Source organism: Cottoperca gobio, chromosome 10, assembly GCF_900634415.1.
Source record: "Cottoperca gobio chromosome 10, fCotGob3.1, whole genome shotgun sequence".
Lineage (NCBI taxonomy): Eukaryota > Metazoa > Chordata > Actinopteri > Perciformes > Bovichtidae > Cottoperca > Cottoperca gobio.
The window spans coordinates 10,437,035-10,456,672 of record NC_041364.1 but is presented as its reverse complement, the minus strand read 5'-3'; the positions used below and the strand labels follow the sequence as shown (position 1 = coordinate 10,456,672).

Genomic DNA, 19,638 nt, shown 5'->3' with positions numbered 1-19,638 from the left:
ATTCAGGTACGTTATTTGATTGAGGTATTCCCTATTTTATAGTCATTGTTGTCTAATTCTGGTACGTTTTTGATTGAAATAAAAACCAAACAACTAAGAATGTATTATTTCATACCATATGCTGTATTCTTGCACCAATTGGTGCTTTATATTTACTGAATGATATACACACCATAAATGGTGTGTACGGAGGGAATTTGAGAAGTAAATAAACTCCTGATTGTATTGTGTCACATTTAATGATTATCACATGCACTCGTCCACCTCAATCTAAATGTATTATTGCACAACATGTATTTCTGCACAAATGTATAATGAGCACTATATTAGTTATGAATGAAGCACTGTAGGTTCTCTTCAAAGAGTTTCAGGTCCACCTCCATCTCGCCACCTACAAGACGACCCACCAAGGGGCATAACCGCGCCAACATGGACCAATGAGGGACGACGACACCCTTCTGTAGAGAATATAGCAAAATGTTTATGATGTTTTTGTAACACTTTCACTTGTACCAACAGACAGCTAACTGGCTCTTTATTGATTCGGACTGTGGACTTGGTGTGTGAAAGTGTCCTCGGCTGAGGGTATTTTTTAACATTGCTGTCACCATCACTTTAAATAAATAAGTATCTTGATCAACTAGAAGTTTACTGGATTCAATTGAAAGACTATCTCAGCGCCCTTTGGGCCTCAAAACCCAACAGTGTCTCCAACATGAGGTGGAGGTGGCTGCTGATAACATGTATAGGTCTGTATACAGAGATGTTGAAAGCATAACATCAGTAAAAATGCAATCTTAACGAAAAGATCTCGAGAGATCTGTGAGACGCATACCAGAGAAGGCAGGTCGACAGCCACATGGAAATGACGTTAGTAAAGCAACGCGATGCGACCATAGACATGGATTCAACGCTAGGCATGGGACGATATTGAATTTCCATGTCACAAATATCACGGCAAAAATATTTGCGATTCACGATATTTTCCTGATGATCATTAAAATATGTTTAAAACCGTTAAAAGTCACTAAACATACAGGAATAGCTTAACCTTATGTTTAATATTTATGTTGCGTCATTTTTTGTGAACATCCACCACTGGACGACCACTCCAGAGCCACAGCTACTGTTTTATAATATCTAAGGCTTAATATTTAATGTGGACTGGTCCATCTGCCATATACCCAATCCAATTTGAAAGGGGCACATCAGCAAGTAATAGTATTGCACCTCCATTAGGTTGAGAAACTCACAAGATTTCGTTTCAGATTTAGTCTTTTAGCAGATGGTCAAAAAGCTGAGAGATGCCACATTACCTAGTATGGGTCAAGCTCCAAATTACTTGGATCCTACAATTCCAATAATGCAACTTGAAAGGATAGAGGGCAAATTAGATATTTTATTTACTAACAAGACAAATAGTAGAAGACTGGATTCCCTGCACTGGATAGGGAATTTTACGAGACCCTACCTGCCCTTTACATGCTTTTGTCTTTTAATCTCCATTCTGTAATGCTGGCTTTCTAGGTAAAATGTGTCACATGACACAAGTGATGTTTCTGGAATGATTTTCTCAGACATGTAAATTCACTTTGACGTGTAAAACCAGTTGATTGTCTCTTCAACAAGGTCACTTATACTAGTATTTATATGCATTTCATTCATCTTAACAGCAAACTTTCACAAATGGAGGCTGGAGGAGGAGATAAGTGTATGGATGTGCAGGAGGCAGCGGCAGCAGCAGAACCAATTTTTTCTCGACACCGACAGACTTCTGCAAAGCCGGTTTGGACTTCACTAGAGGAGGCAGCCCAAATGAAAACCGAAGGGAATGCTTTGTACAGGGAGAAGAACATTCGCTCAACCATCGGGCGTTATCACCGAGCTCTGCTGGTCCTCAGAGGCATAATATGTTCACTTTTCTCTATAGTGTGAATATTATGTTCACTTTTATCTATAGTGTGCATATTATGTTCACTTTTCTCTATAGTGTGCATAATATGTTTACTTTTCTCTAGTTATAGTGTCCATAATATGTTTACTTTTCTCTAGTTATAGTGTGCATAATAGTTGCTGATATGTGTAGTTATAATAACTGCAACATAAGGAGAACTTTTTTTCTTTCTGCGAACGTTAGGTAAAGTTATACTAGAGAGCTGACCTGTCCAGAGACAAACACCCCTGTACGAGCAAAGAAGAGTGCTTTAACAATTTAAACATTACTTAAACAATGGCACAATTAATGAGGATATCCAGATAAATGTTAATAATCACCCCAATATTTACTCAAGCTCCACAGCGTCTGGGTTTTTCTTGGCAACTATTCTGTTCTGTGGCTGAAGAACTACAATGCTTGGCAGAAGAATGGTATTTGTTATCAATACATTTTGTTGCTGTGTGTGTATTTTGGGGAACCTTGCCAGGTATATGTAGTAACCATTTTGTAAAAGCAATAAGCCACTTGAGGCCATAAGTTACAGTGATTTTACAACAGCTATGGGGCGTTGTTAGGGTAATTTGAAATAAGCATTGTAGTTTATTTGTTTTTAAAGTGGAAAATAATGGCAATGTCCACTCTTTGGTCCAAGCATTTCATTGTTTATATTGGATAGCTGAAGGATATCCTTTAAAAGTCTAGATTTATTGTCATTATTGTCTTCCATTTGAGACCATGGATATTCACATTTTAACAAGCATCTGATAAGTTTGTTTTTCGAATGTGTTCAGAATGTTTTCTGAGATTATTAGGCTACTTTTTGTAGTAGGCTACTATACAGTAGTATACACTAAAACTACTGTGTGCATTAAAATGACCCTTCAGTTTAGGGCCAACTACCAAAGGGTTAATATATTTGTGAAGAATCCTAGCAAGTTTTCAAGTTGAAATTAACATTGTGACCAATGTGAATCGATTCAAAGGGATTTTTCTTCTCGTACAGTAAAAGTCTTGAACAATGAATCAGTTGCTTCTCTCAAGAAAAGAGTCTCAGATATACCTGAATGGATTAATTACAGCTGAGGAGCTGTTAACAAAAAAACAGAAGTCATACAGAGTGCGAAAACAGTCTGCAGGAGAGTGCTGAAGAGCGCTGAAGAGCGCTGGAGACAGAGAGAAATACTACATCTTATATCGCACATAAGGTGACTTGGCAAAGCATTAGTTGCCGTCGGGACATCTGTCCTGAGCAAGATGTTCTTTTAGTCTCACAACAAGATATCAGTTGGATACACAAAACACATCCTTGCAGACGTAGCAGTTTTCTGCTAAAGGACGAGTGAATGTTTTGCATAGTATAGAAGAACATAAAAGTACATGAACATATAATAATTGCTATCACATTGTCAAACAGACATTGACAGACAGACAGGCAGAGAGAAGAGGAAGACAGTTCTGGATGAATCCACGTTGCTTCACACAGACAGCCGACCCGACGCTCAGCAGACTGGTGAGTTAATCAGAGACATCACAGTTAATGGACAGCTATACCTACTTCTATGCACATTTAAAATGGTAGCTGAAGTTAACCTTAATTTAACTGAGCTTGCTGGTTAATGTTTGCCAACATTAATCTGGCTTTGATACAGCAAACATCTAGTTCAGGGCAGCAGCCAACAGATAACTTTAGGGGGACAGCCCAATCAACTGGAATGAAAGTTTATAGTACTTTTTCTGTTGTGATTATCACGACTATCACGATTATCACGATTATCACGGTTTCCATTCCAGCTATTGGATGACTTCCTGAAAAAAAACTGATTATGGACTCTGCCTATTAGCCTGTATGATCATTATTGCTATTGTGAAAGAAAAAGGTTCTGACATCAAATCACACTTTGAGAACCGCTGCGACAACAGGTTTAACAGAAACGGATCAAACATTAATGTTTCTTGTCCAATATTGCAGGAAATCTGTAAATTATTGTTTCACACACTTTCAAATAATGTTGGTAACACTTACAGTACAGTACATTTAGTTGCTGCAAAGTCTAATGCTCTTGCCTTCCCCCTCTGGCATGTGACATTATTATTTTAAAGGAATAATTGTTTGTTTTATAAGAATTTTATTTCTCAGTAGGGAGATCAGTGCAATGGAGTGATCCTATAACTGGAATCCTGTTCTGCTTGTTTCATTACACAGTCAGTGGATTTGAGGAAGGCAGTGGGAGCTACAGTCAGTCAGACAGACAGTCAGTCAGTCAGTCAGTGCACGATGAGCCTGAACGTCCCAGGGCTGGTGGTGATGGGGTTCTTTTACCTGCTGGTGCTGGGCACCGGCGTCTGGGCATCCATAAAGTCCAAACGGCTGCAAAAGAGCAGCCAGGCGAACCTAACAGAGATCACTCTGCTGGGCAACAGAGGGATCAGCCTGGTGGTGGGAGTCTTCACCATGACAGGTGAGTGAGGGGTGCGAGGGGAAGCTATATCTATATATTTAATGGATTTAAAATAAGTAGTTCAAATTAAAGGTATCATGGAGCTGCATGTTGAATTCCATTGTGATTAAAGTTAAAGTTAATTTATGTAGATATGACGTCTCACCAGTGGTGGAAGGAGTGTTCAGCTAAAAATAATACATAATAATTTATTTGTTGATTTATATTGTGGAATGATAATTTGAATCTGCAAACTAACTTGTAACTAATGTTAGTCTCAAATAATGTGGAGTACAAATTTCATAAAACAAAAATACTCAAGTAAAGAAAAGGAATCTCAAAATTGTTCTTATGTACAGACGTTGGGTTAATGTAAATAATAACAACTTATGCAAGTATTAGTATTAGACATGTCAACAGAATGACTATAATTATAGGTGCATAATTAGATCACTTTCGTCGTTAAAAGAAAAATCCTGTCTGACTTGTTATAGTGTGCTTTACAGATGTATCTGTTGCAAACCAGTGCACTGTTTAAAGTGTTTCACGAAGAAGATTAGCATTCCTCAGTGGTGGAATAATTATTCAGGTCTTTTGATTTAGTAAAAGTAGCAATACTACAGTGTAGAAATACTTGTAAAGTAAAAGTCCTGCAAGTGAACATACAAAAGTATTAGCATCAACATATTTTATATTATATTAAATTAAATCGTTAAATAGACCAGTATGCTACAACTTCTTTGGGAAATTTTGTATTTCTTACAGGTCTGTGTAACCTAAAATGTGGAATACAATGTTATCAGTGTGTGTGGGTGTGTATGCTTCCTACAGCTACATTTGTCGGAGGAGGCTTCATTGTTGGTCTGGCAGAGACAGTTTACACTCCAACCGTGGGACTAACCTGGGCTGTCATACCTGTATCAGCAGCCCTATCTTTCATTGTTGGTAAGACATAAGTATGACATCCTGTGTATATGTTTTTCCAAAGTTGATATTAAATATTGTTATTTATTTGAAATATCGAACTTTTCTCATTCAGTGTTTGTATCAAATATACACTAGTGGTATATACAGGACGAAGAATGATGTCTTGTAAGTCACGTACCTGATGCTATCACCAAATTGTTGGTTGGGGTTGAAGACTACATGTTTGAAAAGGAAAACATATCTAGAGTTGGGGAGTTAGAAAGAAGTGAGCTTACCAGACCTCTACCAGCTCGTCATCTCTGCTTGATCTCCGACCCAACAGTTGCCAGTCAAGTTGCATTGTGTCGTAGGTGGCATGTTTTGACAAGAAAGAAAACAAATACAACACCAGATAGTTGAGAGTCCAATACCAGGGCTGCCACCATCGTGCCCCTGAGCAAGGTACTTAACCCTGAGTTGCTCCAGGGAGACTGTCCCTGTAATTAGTTCACTGTAAATCGCTCTGGATAAGTCCGTCTGCTAAATGACCTGTAATATAATGTAATATCTGTGATAAGGTAAAATGACTCCAGTTTTAAGCATATTTTGATGATTATCAGGATAATATCGTTTATTGCAATTATTTTGGCAAGGATAATCGTGACTTGAAATGTTCATATCGTGCCTAAATTACAGGAGTGGAAAACTAAATCAGTGGAGAACAAAATGACACAAATCTGTCTTCCTTTGTGTGATATGTTTGTTAAGGTGGACTTCTCTTCGCCAAGACAATGAGAGAGAAAGAATATGTGACGATGATGGACCCGTTCCAGATCAAGTATGGAAATGCCATAACTGGAGTTCTGTCCATTGTACTGCTGATATCGGACATAATCTGGGTTACCTCAACTCTAATAGGTTTAGGTAAATCACACAGTTGACATTTTGCAATAATACAATTTGTACTTCCTACTATTGTTTGCTTATTGTAAGTATATTATTACTCTTTTGACTTAAAATGTGTGTTGAAAACTGCCTTTAACTCGCTAAGAACAATCTAACAAGTCTGGTATTGTGCATTTGAGTCTACCTGTATGTTGTTGTTGTGAGGGACAATCTTAATGAGCAGAGTGCTGAAAACCAAAGAAGCTGCAAGAGACCAAAGTGATGTCTTACGCTGAAGGTTTATTAGATCTTGTACAAGGAGAACAGACAATGAACAGTACAAGCGAATACAGAGATGCAGTCACATTGTCTGCCACCATCAATTCTCCCAACCAGCCGCTGTCCCTCGATATTTATCTTGAACAAGGCGCTCCATCAATTGTTTACCTAAAGATTGATCACCTCGATGGCTCCTCAAACCTGAGTCAACACATTCTAAGTAAGAGAGTCATAGGGACCATCTTACCTCTTATCTTGCAGCTGTGGGCCGTCAGCTCCAGTAAAAGATGAGCTATATGTTTTGTAGAGATGTCCTGACCAGAAAAAGAGACACTCAAGACGTTAGTGTTTGACCTAAGGCCTACTGAAGTACCCTCTAACATGAGAAGGATAGTCTAGGATCAAACTATGTATAGAATCTAAGGTTTGAATATATGTATATACTAACTCATAGAAATTAGTCTAAAAATGACTTAACAATTGTGTTGCTTTATTTCATAGGTGCATCAATGAGTGTGGTCCTGGATTTGCCCTATAGCGCTTGCATTTGGATCTCTGCCGCAGTAGCCATCATCTACACACTGCTGGGAGGCCTCTACTCTGTAGCCTACACAGACATCATACAGCTAATCCTCATATTCTTCAGTATGGTGGGTTCTTCGCTTTAATAGAAAATTATTTCTTTCAAAAGCTTTTAATGAGGCAATTTAACTGAAACATCTTGAAGCTTGTTAAAGCCCGCTCTGTCGTTATGAGTCATTATTAGGGCAGTAGCTCAGTCCATAGGGACTCGGCTTGGGCTGTTCTTACCTAAGAACAAATCCCAAATAAGAAAATGTCATAATCTCTGTGAAAGCAATTTCTTGTTAATAAATGTTGGTGAATGAGGCCCAATGTGTTTCAAAAGAAAAACAAAGAGTAGAGATAAGTTACAATCGGAGTGATGTGTGCAAACCTTTTGGTTTTAGTTAATACTATAGCTGCAGCATTCTTACTACATTGGAGTGTATTTGACACCTGCTTTGTCAGTCCAGCAAAAAGTGCATTACAGTAATATAGTCTACTGGAAATAAATGCATCAGTCAGCTTTTCAGAATCTGACTTCGACAGGAAGCATCAAACTTTAAATATATTTCTAAGATGATAAAAGACAACCTTGGAGATTTAGGAGATTTGCTTCTGGAAGTTAAGTTCAACATTCCAAATAACACTCACAACATGCTCGCAAGGTTTTACCAAACAAAAAGACCCAAGTAAATCTGGTGCGTCAAAGCCTTGGGTACTGAGACAATCGCTGTTTTGTTCTCATTTTGCCAAGCCTCAAAGCATGTCTGTCTAAAACTGAGCAACTGTCATACTACTTTACTTTATCAAGTAAATAAGCATGTTTTAAAATGTTTAACTCATTGGTTGATTGTTCTTTCTGCAGTGGTTATGTGTCCCCTTCATCCTCATGAACCCCCATTCAGTTGACATCACCAAGACTGCTTTAAACTTCACATACCAGGCACCCTGGATTGGTTCAGTGGATAAAGAAAGAGCATGGAGGTGGATTGATGAATTCTTATTATTGGTAAGGAATACATTTTGACATGTCACAGTAGTTGCCCAAGGTGTGAGGCCGGGGTGGGGTGGGGATACTCACTAGCCCCCGGCTGAGCGCCGCTACGTTGGAGTTTATCCCGGTGGACGAGAGGGTCGCCTCCCTACGCCTTCGGGTTATGGGGGGGAAAACTCTGACTGTTGTTTGTGCCTATGCCCCAAACCGCAGTTCTGAGTATTCGGCCTTCTTGGAGACCCTGAATGGAGCCCTGCAGGGGGCTCCAGTAGGGGACTCCGTAGTCTTGCTGGGAGACTTCAACGCACACGTGGGAAACGATGGAGACACCTGGAGAGGCGTGATTGGGAGGAAGGGCCTCCCTGATCTAAACCCGAACGGTCGTTTGTTGTTGGACTTCTGTGCTAGTCATGGAATGGCCATAACAAACACCATGTTCGAACATAGGGATGCTCATAAGTGCACGTGGTACCAGAGCACCCTAGGCCAAAGGTCAATGATTGATTTCGTAATCGTATCATCTGATCTGAGGCCGCATGTTTTGGACACTCGGGTGAAGAGAGGGGCGGAGCTGTCGACTGATCACCATCTGGTGGTGAGTTGGATCAAGGGGTGGGGGAAGACTCTGGACAGACCTGGTAAACCCAAACGGGTAGTGCGGGTGAACTGGGAACGTCTGGAGGAAGCCCCTGTCCTGGGGATCTTTAACTCACACCTCCGGCGGAGCTTTTCAGCCATCCCTGTGGAGGTTGGGGGCATTGAACCTGAGTGGGCGATGTTCAAAACCTCTATTGCTGAAGCTGCGGTGATGAGCTGTGGTCTCAAGGTCTTAGGTGCCTCAAGGGGCGGTAACCCTCGAACACCGTGGTGGACCCCGGTGGTCAGGGAAGCCGTCCGACTGAAGAAGGAGTCCTTCCGGGAGGACTCCGGAAACAGTTGCAGGGTATCGAAGGACTAGAAGGGCGGCAGCTTCTGCCGTGTCAGAGGCAAAGCAGCGGGTGTGGGAGAAGTTCGGAGAAGCTATGGAGAAGGACTTTCGGTCGGCACCAAGGTGCTTCTGGAAAACCATCCGGCACCTCAGGAGGGGGAAGCGAGGAACCATCCAAGCTGTGTACAGCAAGGGTGGGACCCTGCTGACTTCAACTGAGAAGGTTATCGGCCGCTGGAAGGAGCACTTTGAGGAACTCCTAAATCCGACTAACACGCCCTCTATGGTTGAGGCAGAGCTGGAAGCTGATGGGGGATCATCGTCAATTTCCCTGATGGAAGTCACTGAGGTAGTCAAACAACTCCACAGTGGCAAAGCCGCAGGGGTTGATGAGATCCGTCCAGAAATGCTGAAGGCTTTGGGTGTTGAGGGGCTGTCTTGGTTGACACGCCTCGTCAACATTGCGTGGAAGTCTGGGACAGTGCCTAGGGGTTGGCAGACCGGGGTGGTGGTTCCCCTATTTAAAAAGGGGGACCAGAGAGTGTGTGCCAACTACAGTGGTATCACACTTCTCAGCCTCCCTGGTAAAGTCTACTCCAAGGTACTGGAAAGGAGGGTTCGGCCGGTAGTCGAACCTCTGATTGAAGAGGAACAATGCGGATTCCGTCCTGGTCGTGGAACAACAGACCAACTCTTTACTCTTGCTGTGGGAGGTGCTGCGGGAGTATGGGGTGAGGGGGTCACTTTTGAGGGCCATCCAATCCCTGTACGCCCAAAGCGAGAGTTGTGTCCGGATACTCGGCAGTAAGTCGGACTCGTTTCCCGTGAATGTTGGCCTCCGCCAGGGCTGCGCTTTATCACCAATCCTGTTCGTGATTTTCATGGATAGGATATCGAGGCGTAGTCGTGGAGGAGAGGGGTTGCAGTTCGGTGACCTGAGGATCTCATCGCTGCTCTTTGCAGATGATGTGGTCCTTATGGTATCATCGGTCTGTGACCTTCAACAGTCACTGGATCGGTTCACAGCCGAGTGTGCAGCGGTTGGGATGAGGATCAGCACCTCCAAATCTGAGGCCATGGCTCTCAGCAGGAAACTGGTGGATTGCTTACTCCGGGTAGGGAATGAGCCATTACCCCAAGTGAAGGAGTTCAAGTACCTCGGGGTCTTGTTCGCGAGTGAGGGGACAATGGAGCGAGAGATTGGCCGGAGAATCGGAGCAGCGGGGGCGGTATTACAGTCACTTTACCGCACCGTTGTGACGAAAAGAGAGTTCAGCCAGAAGGCAAAGCTCTCAATATACCGGTCGATCTTCGTTCCTACCCTCACCTATGGTCATGAAGGCTGGGTCATGACCGAAAGAACGAGATCACGGGTACAAGCGGCCGAAATGGGTTTTCTCAGACGGGTGGCTGGCGTCTCCCTTAGAGATAGGGTGAGAAGCTCAGCCATCCGTGAGAGACTTGGAGTAGAGCCGCTGCTCCTTTGCGTTGAAAGGAGCCAGTTGAGGTGGTTCGGGCATCTAGTAAGGATGCCACCTGGGCGCCTCCCTAGGGAGGTGTTCCAGGCACGTCCAGCTGGGAGGAGACCCCGGGGAAGACCCAGGACTCGGTGGAGAGATTATATCTCCTCACTGGCCTGGGAACGCCTCAGGATCCCCCAGTCGGAGCTGGAGGATGTGGTCCGGAGAAGGGAAGATTGGGGTTCCTTACTGGAGCTGCTGCCCCCGCGACCCGATCCCGGATAAGCGGTAGACAATGGATGGATGGATGTCACAGTAGTAAAATAATATGTGTAAATACTAGAATGAAGGATGGATGGATGTTTTTACATTTGAAGTTAATAAAGTTGACACAACACTACATTATGCTATGCAAATCAAGGCAACATTTGTTTTATAATGGTTCAAACTTAAATGAATCAATGTCACAGTGTGCATGACCTAAGTGACCGATACTATCCCAAAGATACTGACTGTTCAGAACAGGGCACAGTTTCTTGATGACCTGGCTCTTGTCTTTGGGATTTTAAAAGATAATTTGGACATCCTTTACTTTACATGTTGTTTTTAATTTGGAAAATTAGTATAAAATATGGTTGATTTTAGTAAGAGAGGACATTATTGTGTGATATGTGAAATTCCACCGATTCTGATAGCATGGCCAAGTGACTAGTGTACAAAGTGTAAAAGAAGATTTGTTGGTATTTTTAGGGTTTAGGCAGCCTTGGTTATCAGGGCTTCCACCAGAGGACCCTTTCAGCTGCCTCGTCAGCCACAGCCAGAATCAGCTGCTTCATTGCAGCTCCCCTCATGTTGATATTCGGAATCCCGTCCTTGCTGATTGGAGCAGTCGCAGCATCAACAGGTACAGCAATGCAATTAAAGCGGAAAGAGATCACTTTCTGTTGTCCTCCTGTGCTACCGACAACACAGGACATCCTGCATTTGTTTCCACACAAATTGCGCGACACAGATGTTGATAACATATTTTATGTTTGTTGTTTTTCATATAAACAAGAAGATCAATCTAGATGTTTATATATTGTTAGCAACATGATCGCCACTAGCAGCCTGGCTAACATTGCTGTCTGAAGCAAGAAACAACGCAGTCACAAAGAAGTAGAAACCCCGATCTCAGTGCTATGATGAAGGCAAAGTAAAACACCGAATAGTATTAATAAGTATGCCGGTTTCTGTTACTTGCTGATCTAGCTTAGTAGAAAGAAAAACTTCTTATCTTTCTCTCTTCGCCTTCGTTGCCTCCTTCATCAACGTGGACCTTTTGCCGGGTTAGAGTTTCCATAGTTACTTGGGTTGTTCCTCTACCTGTGGTTAGCTACTGTAAGTCATTTTGTTGAGCTGCCTCTTCGTGAAAAGCTCTCTGGTAGGCAGTAGGAGATCGTGACCAGGAGGCAGACAGAATTGCATTGTAAAGCGATGGCATCTTCATTCTACAGCCATTACAATGTCCAATCCACATACTGTATTCTTCATAATGAGAAGTTAAAGCAAACATGTTATTTATTGCTACTTTAAATAGAAAAATGGTCACATTGTCACATTTTTTGGTGTCAGACTGGAACTCGACCGCGTACGGCTCCCCGTCCCCATATGAGCGTGGAGAGGCCGGTCAGGTTCTGCCCATTGCTCTGCAGAACCTCACCCCAAACTATGTCGCCATCATCGGTATTGGAGCTATAGCTGCTGCCGTGATGTCATCAACGGACTCGGCTCTATTATCAGCAGCCTCGATCTTCTCAACTAACATCTATAAGAACATCCTGAGGACCAAGGTAAGAGGAGACCATAGGGGAAGAATAGACTTGTGGTTTTTATTTCCACCAGGCAAGATCATGTGTTTGGTTGTGGGTTTATCTATTCGTCTCGCATACTACTGAACCCATCAGCCTAATATATTGTTTGTGCTTATTTGTGACTGAATGCATAAGGACCTCTGATGGTTGCGGTGATTCACAATTATTTGGAAAACCAATTTTATTGACTGTTTTATACCATCATTGACTGCTGACCCCTCAATCCTCTTAACCGGCCGGTAGGGGCTTCAGCAGCAAAAACCATTTCCGGCAATTGGCTGGAAACAAGCCTTATGTAGTCTGAAAACTGAAATCCATTAAACAGTTTGGTCCCATTTAGAACTGGAGCATCTGCAGATTATTTCCATATCCGATATGTTATGATCCACTAAAGATAGGCAGAATACGCGATGAATGAATGCCCGTTTATCTTCACCACCCTCTTCTTTATTTGTGAGTGGAGAGGGAGACACACCTGATGGACTCAATGCACTTTTCTAGTTTCTTTCTGTTTCAGCTTTCAGGCTTTTTCCCCCTGCAGGCATCAGATAGGGAGCTTCAGTGGGTGATCCGTACCTGCGTGGTGTTGGTGGGCTTGGCTGGCACCTCGCTCACCTTCCTACACAACAGCATTATGGTTTTCTGGATCCTGGGCTCAAGCATAACCTACACCATCATGTTCCCTCAACTCATCTGCGTCCTCTACTTTCACATCTCCAATGGCTACGGCTCCATTATAGGCTTGCTAGTTGGAGTGTTGTTGAGAACGCTGAGCGGCGAACCATCAATAGGTTTGCCTATTGTTCTTCACTTCCCAGGTTGCACTCTTGAAAACGGCATATATGTCCAGCACTCTCCTGTTCAGACTATCTGCATGTTGTCCAACATGTTTGCCACTTTGTTGTTCTCCTACCTAGCCTCAGTGCTCTTCAATAAAGGACTGATTCCTGAGCGGTGGGACATTTATAAAGTGAAAACCCACAAACCGCCAAAGAAACTAATGCTAATGAGCAAAGGCACTACCAATACAGACGAGAAAGAGAAACCTGAAGTACAGAATGAGACTGAATTGATGTTGACCACAAATCTGCAGGATTGAAAACAAAATGATTTAATGGAATTCTAACATGTTTTGTTTGTTTTGGAAAACAATGGCCAGATGGTTTCAGATTATCAGCCACGCTTTTTCCAAAGCTTCAACAACTTTAACACAAAAGACTTCAGAATTTGATATGAATAGATTTACTGTAGATGAAACAGAGTTGGTCTACAGAGCAACTGAACTCTGAGTCAAAGAACACTCACATTTATACAATTCAATAATGTCGCCTTATGAGGATCTTATACTGCTTCATTCTATTTCAGCTGTCAGTGTACACCAATATTTTGCAACTCTGAATGGTCCTTGTTATACAACATGTTTATCAAAGATAATGGTATCTGGCTAAGGCTGTGCAGGTGCTCCGATTCCCACACCCCTGCCATTATTTTGCCCTCATTTTTGCTTGACCCTCCTCACTCTCATATATCAATATATTTCACAATATTCTGTGTGACTATTAACAAACATTTGTTATATATGACAGACTGCATAGGTTACACTTAAATGTTTTTTAACATGTTAAAGTGAATTGTATGCATCTGGTGCAAGATGCTAGATCTAATAGAACTGTGTGGTCTTGTAAGGGGAGGGGGCACAACTCTCAACACTAATATGAAAAATGTATCAATCAAAGTATAAAAAATACCATAACCAATGACAATTAAGTGAAATACTTTCATTTTGAAAACGTTATTCTTCAAAAAGGAGCATGAGCCGGGAATCCCAGTTTTATGTGTTTTCATTAATGATTTATTTAGCTAGTACTGTGGCCTATTACAGGAATTTAATCCAAACATTGCTCATTTACTCCTAGACCTGAACTAACCTCCATCACACTGTTGGCTCCAACATCACTTGTTCTTTGCTGCTGCTTCCCTGTGGCAGAGCTGCCATCTTTCCTTAGGACTCTTCTTATATCCATCTGATCAATGAACATTGGCAGATTATGATAGTTAGAATAGCTATTCACCCTTTCCTGCTTACAATTGTTTTCTATAGTGAACAAACATTAGCTCTTCTGTAGCTAGCCAGTTACTATTGACTACTGACAGTACACCAACAAAGACCTAATGTTACTACACTGTTCCCTTTCCTAGAGTTATTAAAAGTTAAGCAGCTAACACATATTAATAACTTCTTACAATTTCACACAGTGCATCTTCCAAAATGTCAACCTCTCATCACCAGCATGACTCATCAGAAGTTACAGATATCTATCATGATATCAAAACTGTGCTACACCTGTACAGTCTTTTCCCCAGGGTCCTAGCGCCCTTGATTTACTCTGAGCCATCTCTCCCCTCCCCCAGGGTCTTAGTGCCCGCTAGATTACATTGTAAAGTATGAAAGGGAGTTTTGGGGCAATTTGGAAACAATATTTTTAAAATATCTGTATAGCGTTAACCCCTTTCCACACAAAAAGGAGCATGAGACGTGAATGCCCTTTTATGTTCATGAAGCTGAAGCCCACCTAAAATAGGTCTAGCTACGCCACTGCTTCTACTCCACTATATTTTAGAAGGAAATATTGTACCTTTCGCTCCACTTCATTTATTTAATAAATGTAATTGCTAGTAACTTTGCAGATTCAATCTAACAATTCAAAAATATAACCAACAAGTACATTATTGTGTATCATTTAACATTAAGATGGACTTTATTGATCTTGAAATTCACAAATTAGCTAGCCAGCAGAGTATAAAGTAATACACATGATCAAACTTTACCAACTGCAACATTAGAGTGATGAACAAATGAATGCATCAATAATTACAATAACATAACCCACATTATTCTGAAATGGGCAATTCTGCATGATGAGCAATGTTACTTTTGGTACTTAAGGTATATTTTGATGCTAATACTTTTGTAATTTCTATTTTAGTGAGGTTTGAAGAACTGATTCTGTTGACTTTTGTTACTGGTACATGATACTGATATAATTGTATGTTATTACAATTACACTCAAATAGGCTATGGGATGAATGTATTTGCTGAATCTATAGACCTACAGCTCAGGAACAGGAATCCCATCTCAATCACTCAATGCGGTTATTTAAAAACAATAGTGGAATTAAGTATTAGGCCTATGTCTGATTTGGTGATGTACACATCTTTAAATGGGAATGTAGTTCAACGTTTTCCAGTAAGGTGTGTTTAACATCTAAAAAATACATTTCGGTTTGTTTATAGTGCACATCACCCAAGGAAAGAGATAGTATTACGAATTCAATAAATGTAGCTAAAATGTACTTTTATACGATTGGATTTACTGGTAATTCCTGGTTCGGCCTTGTTGTGGCAGTACCGCTACATGAAGTTGAAGTTTTGACCACTTCATAAGAAAACAAGGAAGCGCCAGTACATCAGCAGAATGATTGTCAACTGCAAGAAGTAGCTGTCCGTTGATTTCTTTTCAGTGGCGTGTAAGGTGAGCAATGTATCCATCACACTGTACCAATGTACCAAACCGCTCAAACGTGTAGACATCCTCAATTGAAAAGAAATATCCTTAGCTAGTATGTGAGTAGGTGTAGTTAGCGCGATAACTTTGCTATCTCGGTTAGCTGTAGCTATACACCGTGAACGCTCTGTTGTAACGTCACAGAACGTTCGTTTCAGTTCGTTCCAAATGACGTTTTCTAATCAAGACTTCTGCTTTCAGAACTCCACTCACAATTCGAGCGTTGCGATAGATGCTAACGTCTCTTAGCAACGCCACAAAGACACAGAATAGCGTCAGTAATGTAAATATAACGCAGCAATTAACGTTAAGTGTCTCCAACATGAGGTGGAGGTGGCTGCTGATCACATGTATAGGTCTGTATACAGAGATATTGAAAGCATAACATCAGTAAAATGCAATCTTAACGAAAAGATCTCGAGAGATCTGTGAGACGCATACCAGAGAAGGCAGGTCGACAGCCACATGGAAATGACGTTAGTAAAGCAACGCGATGCGACCATAGACATGGATTCAACGCTAGGCATGGGACGATATTGAATTTCCATGTCACAAATATCACGGCAAAAATATTTGCGATTCACGATATTTTCCTGATGATCATTAAAATATGTTTAAAACCGTTAAAAGTCACTAAACATACAGGAATAGCTTAACCTTATGTTTAATATTTATGTTGCGTCATTTTTTGTGAACATCCACCACTGGACGACCACTCCAGAGCCACAGCTACTGTTTTATAATATCTAAGGCTTAATATTTAATGTGGACTGGTCCATCTGCCATATACCCAATCCAATTTGAAAGGGGCACATCAGCAAGTAATAGTATTGCACCTCCATTAGGTTGAGAAACTCACAAGATTTCGTTTCAGATTTAGTCTTTTAGCAGATGGTCAAAAAGCTGAGAGATGCCACATTACCTAGTATGGGTCAAGCTCCAAATTACTTGGATCCTACAATTCCAATAATGCAACTTGAAAGGATAGAGGGCAAATTAGATATTTTATTTACTAACAAGACAAATAGTAGAAGACTGGATTCCCTGCACTGGATAGGGAATTTTACGAGACCCTACCTGCCCTTTACATGCTTTTGTCTTTTAATCTCCATTCTGTAATGCTGGCTTTCTAGGTAAAATGTGTCACATGACACAAGTGATGTTTCTGGAATGATTTTCTCAGACATGTAAATTCACTTTGACGTGTAAAACCAGTTGATTGTCTCTTCAACAAGGTCACTTATACTAGTATTTATATGCATTTCATTCATCTTAACAGCAAACTTTCACAAATGGAGGCTGGAGGAGGAGATGAGTGTATGGATGTGCAGGAGGCAGCGGCAGCAGCAGAACCAATTTTTTCTCGACACCGACAGACTTCTGCAAAGCCGGTTTGGACTTCGCTAGAGGAGGCAGCCCAAATGAAAACCGAAGGGAATGCTTTGTACAGGGAGAAGAACATTCGCTCAGCCATCGGGCGTTATCACCGAGCTCTGCTGGTCCTCAGAGGCCTCGACTCTGAAGTGATGGCGTCAGTGAAAGGGTTTGGACCTGAGATGCCTGCGCTCACACCTGAACAGGAGGCTTTACTGAGAAACACACAAGTGGACTGCTACAACAACTTAGCTGGTAGGTAAACCGGTGGAAAGATTTAACTGAAATATCTGTTCAAATCTATTCAAGTAGTAGCTCTTTAAAAGCATTTTCTAGTATCAATGAAGTAGTTTCATATAGTCACTAGTATTATGGAGTCCTAGTTATTATTTCAATTTGAAAATGTCTGACCAACAAATCCCAGAGACGCTCCAAAGAGGCGACTTCCTTTACGAGAGAACTTTATTTACTTACGAGGGAAATTGGCAGCTGGGTACAGTATGTACAATATTATGTATGTATAAATATATCTCTTTCAGCCTGTTTGCTGCAGAGACAGAGCGTTGACTATTCTCGTGTGCGGGACTACAGCCTGCGGGTGCTGCAGTGGCGACCAGGTGATGTCAAAGCGCTGTACAGGGCAGGAGTAGCCACTCTGGAGATGGGAGATGCACAGACTGCCAAACAGTACCTCACCCAGGCCTGCAGAGAGCAGCCTAATGGTAAGAAAAGAGCCAGCACATCGGGGTCATGTAGGCTGTTATGTTTTCACAAACCTTTTTAGATGGATTTTTATTAGAATACTTGCTTAGTTGTCGACTATTAAATTAATTGCCAACTATTTTGATAATCAATTAATTGGTTTGAGTCATTTTTTAAGAGAGAAAAGTCAAAATTCTCTGATTCCAGCTTCCTAAATGTGAATATTTGTTGTTTTCTTTACTCCTCTATGACCGTAAACTGAATATCTTTGTATTGTTGAGAAAACAAGACATTTGAGGATGTCATTTTGGGCTTTGGAAAACACTGATCGCCATTTTTTCCATTTCATAGATCAAACTAATCAAACTAACCCAATTAATCATGAAATTAATCAACAGATTAAATCGACAAAGAAGTCAGGATGCTTTTGGCTGTGATCTACTTTGGCATGATGTGTTTATCTTAAAGAAATAGTTTGACGTTTTGGGAAATAGGCCAATTCGCTTTCTAGCAATAAGTCAGCGGACACTATAGCCGACTGATATCTGTCCGTTAAATATGACTCTACAGTTGGCGTGCTTTGCTTAAAGACAGGGGAAACAGCTAGTCTGGCTCCGCCCCAAGGTAAATCCTCCAACAGCAACTCCAAAACTCACTCAACATCTCATATCTTGTCACAGATTAAAACTTTAGATGCGTTCTGTATTAGGTTTTTCAGATAAAATATTTTCAGTGTAAAGACTTAATCTGTATTCCTATTTCATGGACCGATTTATAAATCAATTTGTTCTTTTTTCTTTTTGAAAGACTAAGAATAAGAACTCCCTCTGTCGCTTGGCGGCCACAGTTTTCGCAGAAATTTGGCCTTGAGGTCAAGACTTTGTGAGGTTCTGCACATGTGAATGCATGAATTTCACTCAAGGATATTTGGCTCTGTCACAGAATTGCTGGATAAATCATAGCCATAATGTCTTAAATGTTAAATCTGCAGATTATATCCTTGCCTTCACCTGTGTGATTCAGGAAAGTATGCCTTTCCAAAATAAAGCTTCTTCATTTTTCTGTCTCAGATGCCAATGTGAGGAAACACCTGCAGAGAGCTGAGGACAAACTGAATCGGGAGTTGCAAAAAGAGAGAGCCATGTACCGAGACATGTTTTCCCCGAGCCTGAAGAGCAGCTCTGGAGAAGGGATTAACCAAACAAACGGAGCCGGTGAAGGAGTTTGAGCCTGCCAGCTCAACCCGCCAAATGAATCCTCAAACTGAGAGAGACTGTGTTCACCCTCAACTGATCACAAACCAACGAAGAATGTTCACACATCTTGAATCATTTTACTGTGTCTCCTTTAGGTGTTTATGAGATGAGAATAGTAAGAATTATACAGAATACCAGAAAGCGGTGAGTAAGAAAACTAAAGATGTCGCTGCTGAAAATAGAAAACAGTTAGGACAAGTTAGTTTCCTAGCAACACGGATGCAAAGCCGTGTTTTTAAATCTGGATATTTCACAAATGCCTCTGAAAGCTAAAGTGGGACTCGTGCACTACTCAAAGTTCTGATTATGCCTTCATGATTGCAGTTGTCAGTGCTGTGAATGTTTGATTTTGTGAGATTTCAATTAAAATATTTTTTTATAAATAACGTACAACCTCCGATGTCTCTTTAACAAACTCATTTCATTTCAGGCACAGTACAAGCTTGATTTATAAATTCCTTTTTATTACTTGTAAGCCATGAGAAAGCCACATGTTG

General features: G+C 41.2%; 2 protein-coding genes across 3 annotated transcripts; both read left to right on the top strand.

Annotated features, from left to right (window-relative positions):
- Nucleotides 1–1,677: 1,677 nt before the first annotated feature.
- Nucleotides 1,678–19,531, top strand: ttc9c (tetratricopeptide repeat domain 9C). Of its 2 annotated transcripts, none has more exons than XM_029441477.1 (4): nt 1,678–1,854; nt 17,270–17,438; nt 17,723–17,905; nt 18,956–19,531. In XM_029441477.1, exons 1-4 carry the CDS (start codon nt 1,687–1,689, stop codon nt 19,111–19,113), a joined length of 678 nt encoding a protein of 225 aa, XP_029297337.1. In that variant the 5' UTR covers nt 1,678–1,686; the 3' UTR covers nt 19,114–19,531. The 2 variants fall into 2 exon arrangements, with proteins under 2 accessions (XP_029297337.1, XP_029297336.1); XM_029441476.1 differs by lacking the exon at nt 1,678–1,854 and adding an exon at nt 15,642–15,776 and having other exon boundaries at nt 17,089–17,438.
- On the top strand, nt 4,212–13,342 carry LOC115014531 (high-affinity choline transporter 1-like). The gene is made up of 8 exons (XM_029441475.1): nt 4,212–4,395; nt 5,206–5,319; nt 6,049–6,204; nt 6,946–7,094; nt 7,874–8,017; nt 11,141–11,294; nt 12,005–12,222; nt 12,785–13,342. Exons 1-8 carry the CDS (start codon nt 4,212–4,214, stop codon nt 13,340–13,342), a joined length of 1,677 nt encoding a protein of 558 aa, XP_029297335.1.
- Nucleotides 19,532–19,638: the final 107 nt, after the last annotated feature.

Excerpts from the sequence above, each read along its gene's own strand:
- ttc9c (XM_029441477.1), top strand. The coding sequence starts at position 1,687 with ATGGAGGCTGGAGGAGGAGATAAGTGTATGGATGTGCAGGAGGCAGCG. Across the intron at positions 1,855-17,269 it reads CTTTGTACAGGGAGAAGAAC|ATTCGCTCAGCCATCGGGCG; the intron begins ATTCGCTCAACC and ends AGGGAGAAGAAC. Across the intron at positions 17,906-18,955 it reads CTGCAGAGAGCAGCCTAATG|ATGCCAATGTGAGGAAACAC; the intron begins GTAAGAAAAGAG and ends TTTCTGTCTCAG.
- LOC115014531 (XM_029441475.1), top strand. The coding sequence starts at position 4,212 with ATGAGCCTGAACGTCCCAGGGCTGGTGGTGATGGGGTTCTTTTACCTG. Across the intron at positions 7,095-7,873 it reads TCCTCATATTCTTCAGTATG|TGGTTATGTGTCCCCTTCAT; the intron begins GTGGGTTCTTCG and ends TTCTTTCTGCAG. Across the intron at positions 8,018-11,140 it reads TTGATGAATTCTTATTATTG|GGTTTAGGCAGCCTTGGTTA; the intron begins GTAAGGAATACA and ends TGGTATTTTTAG.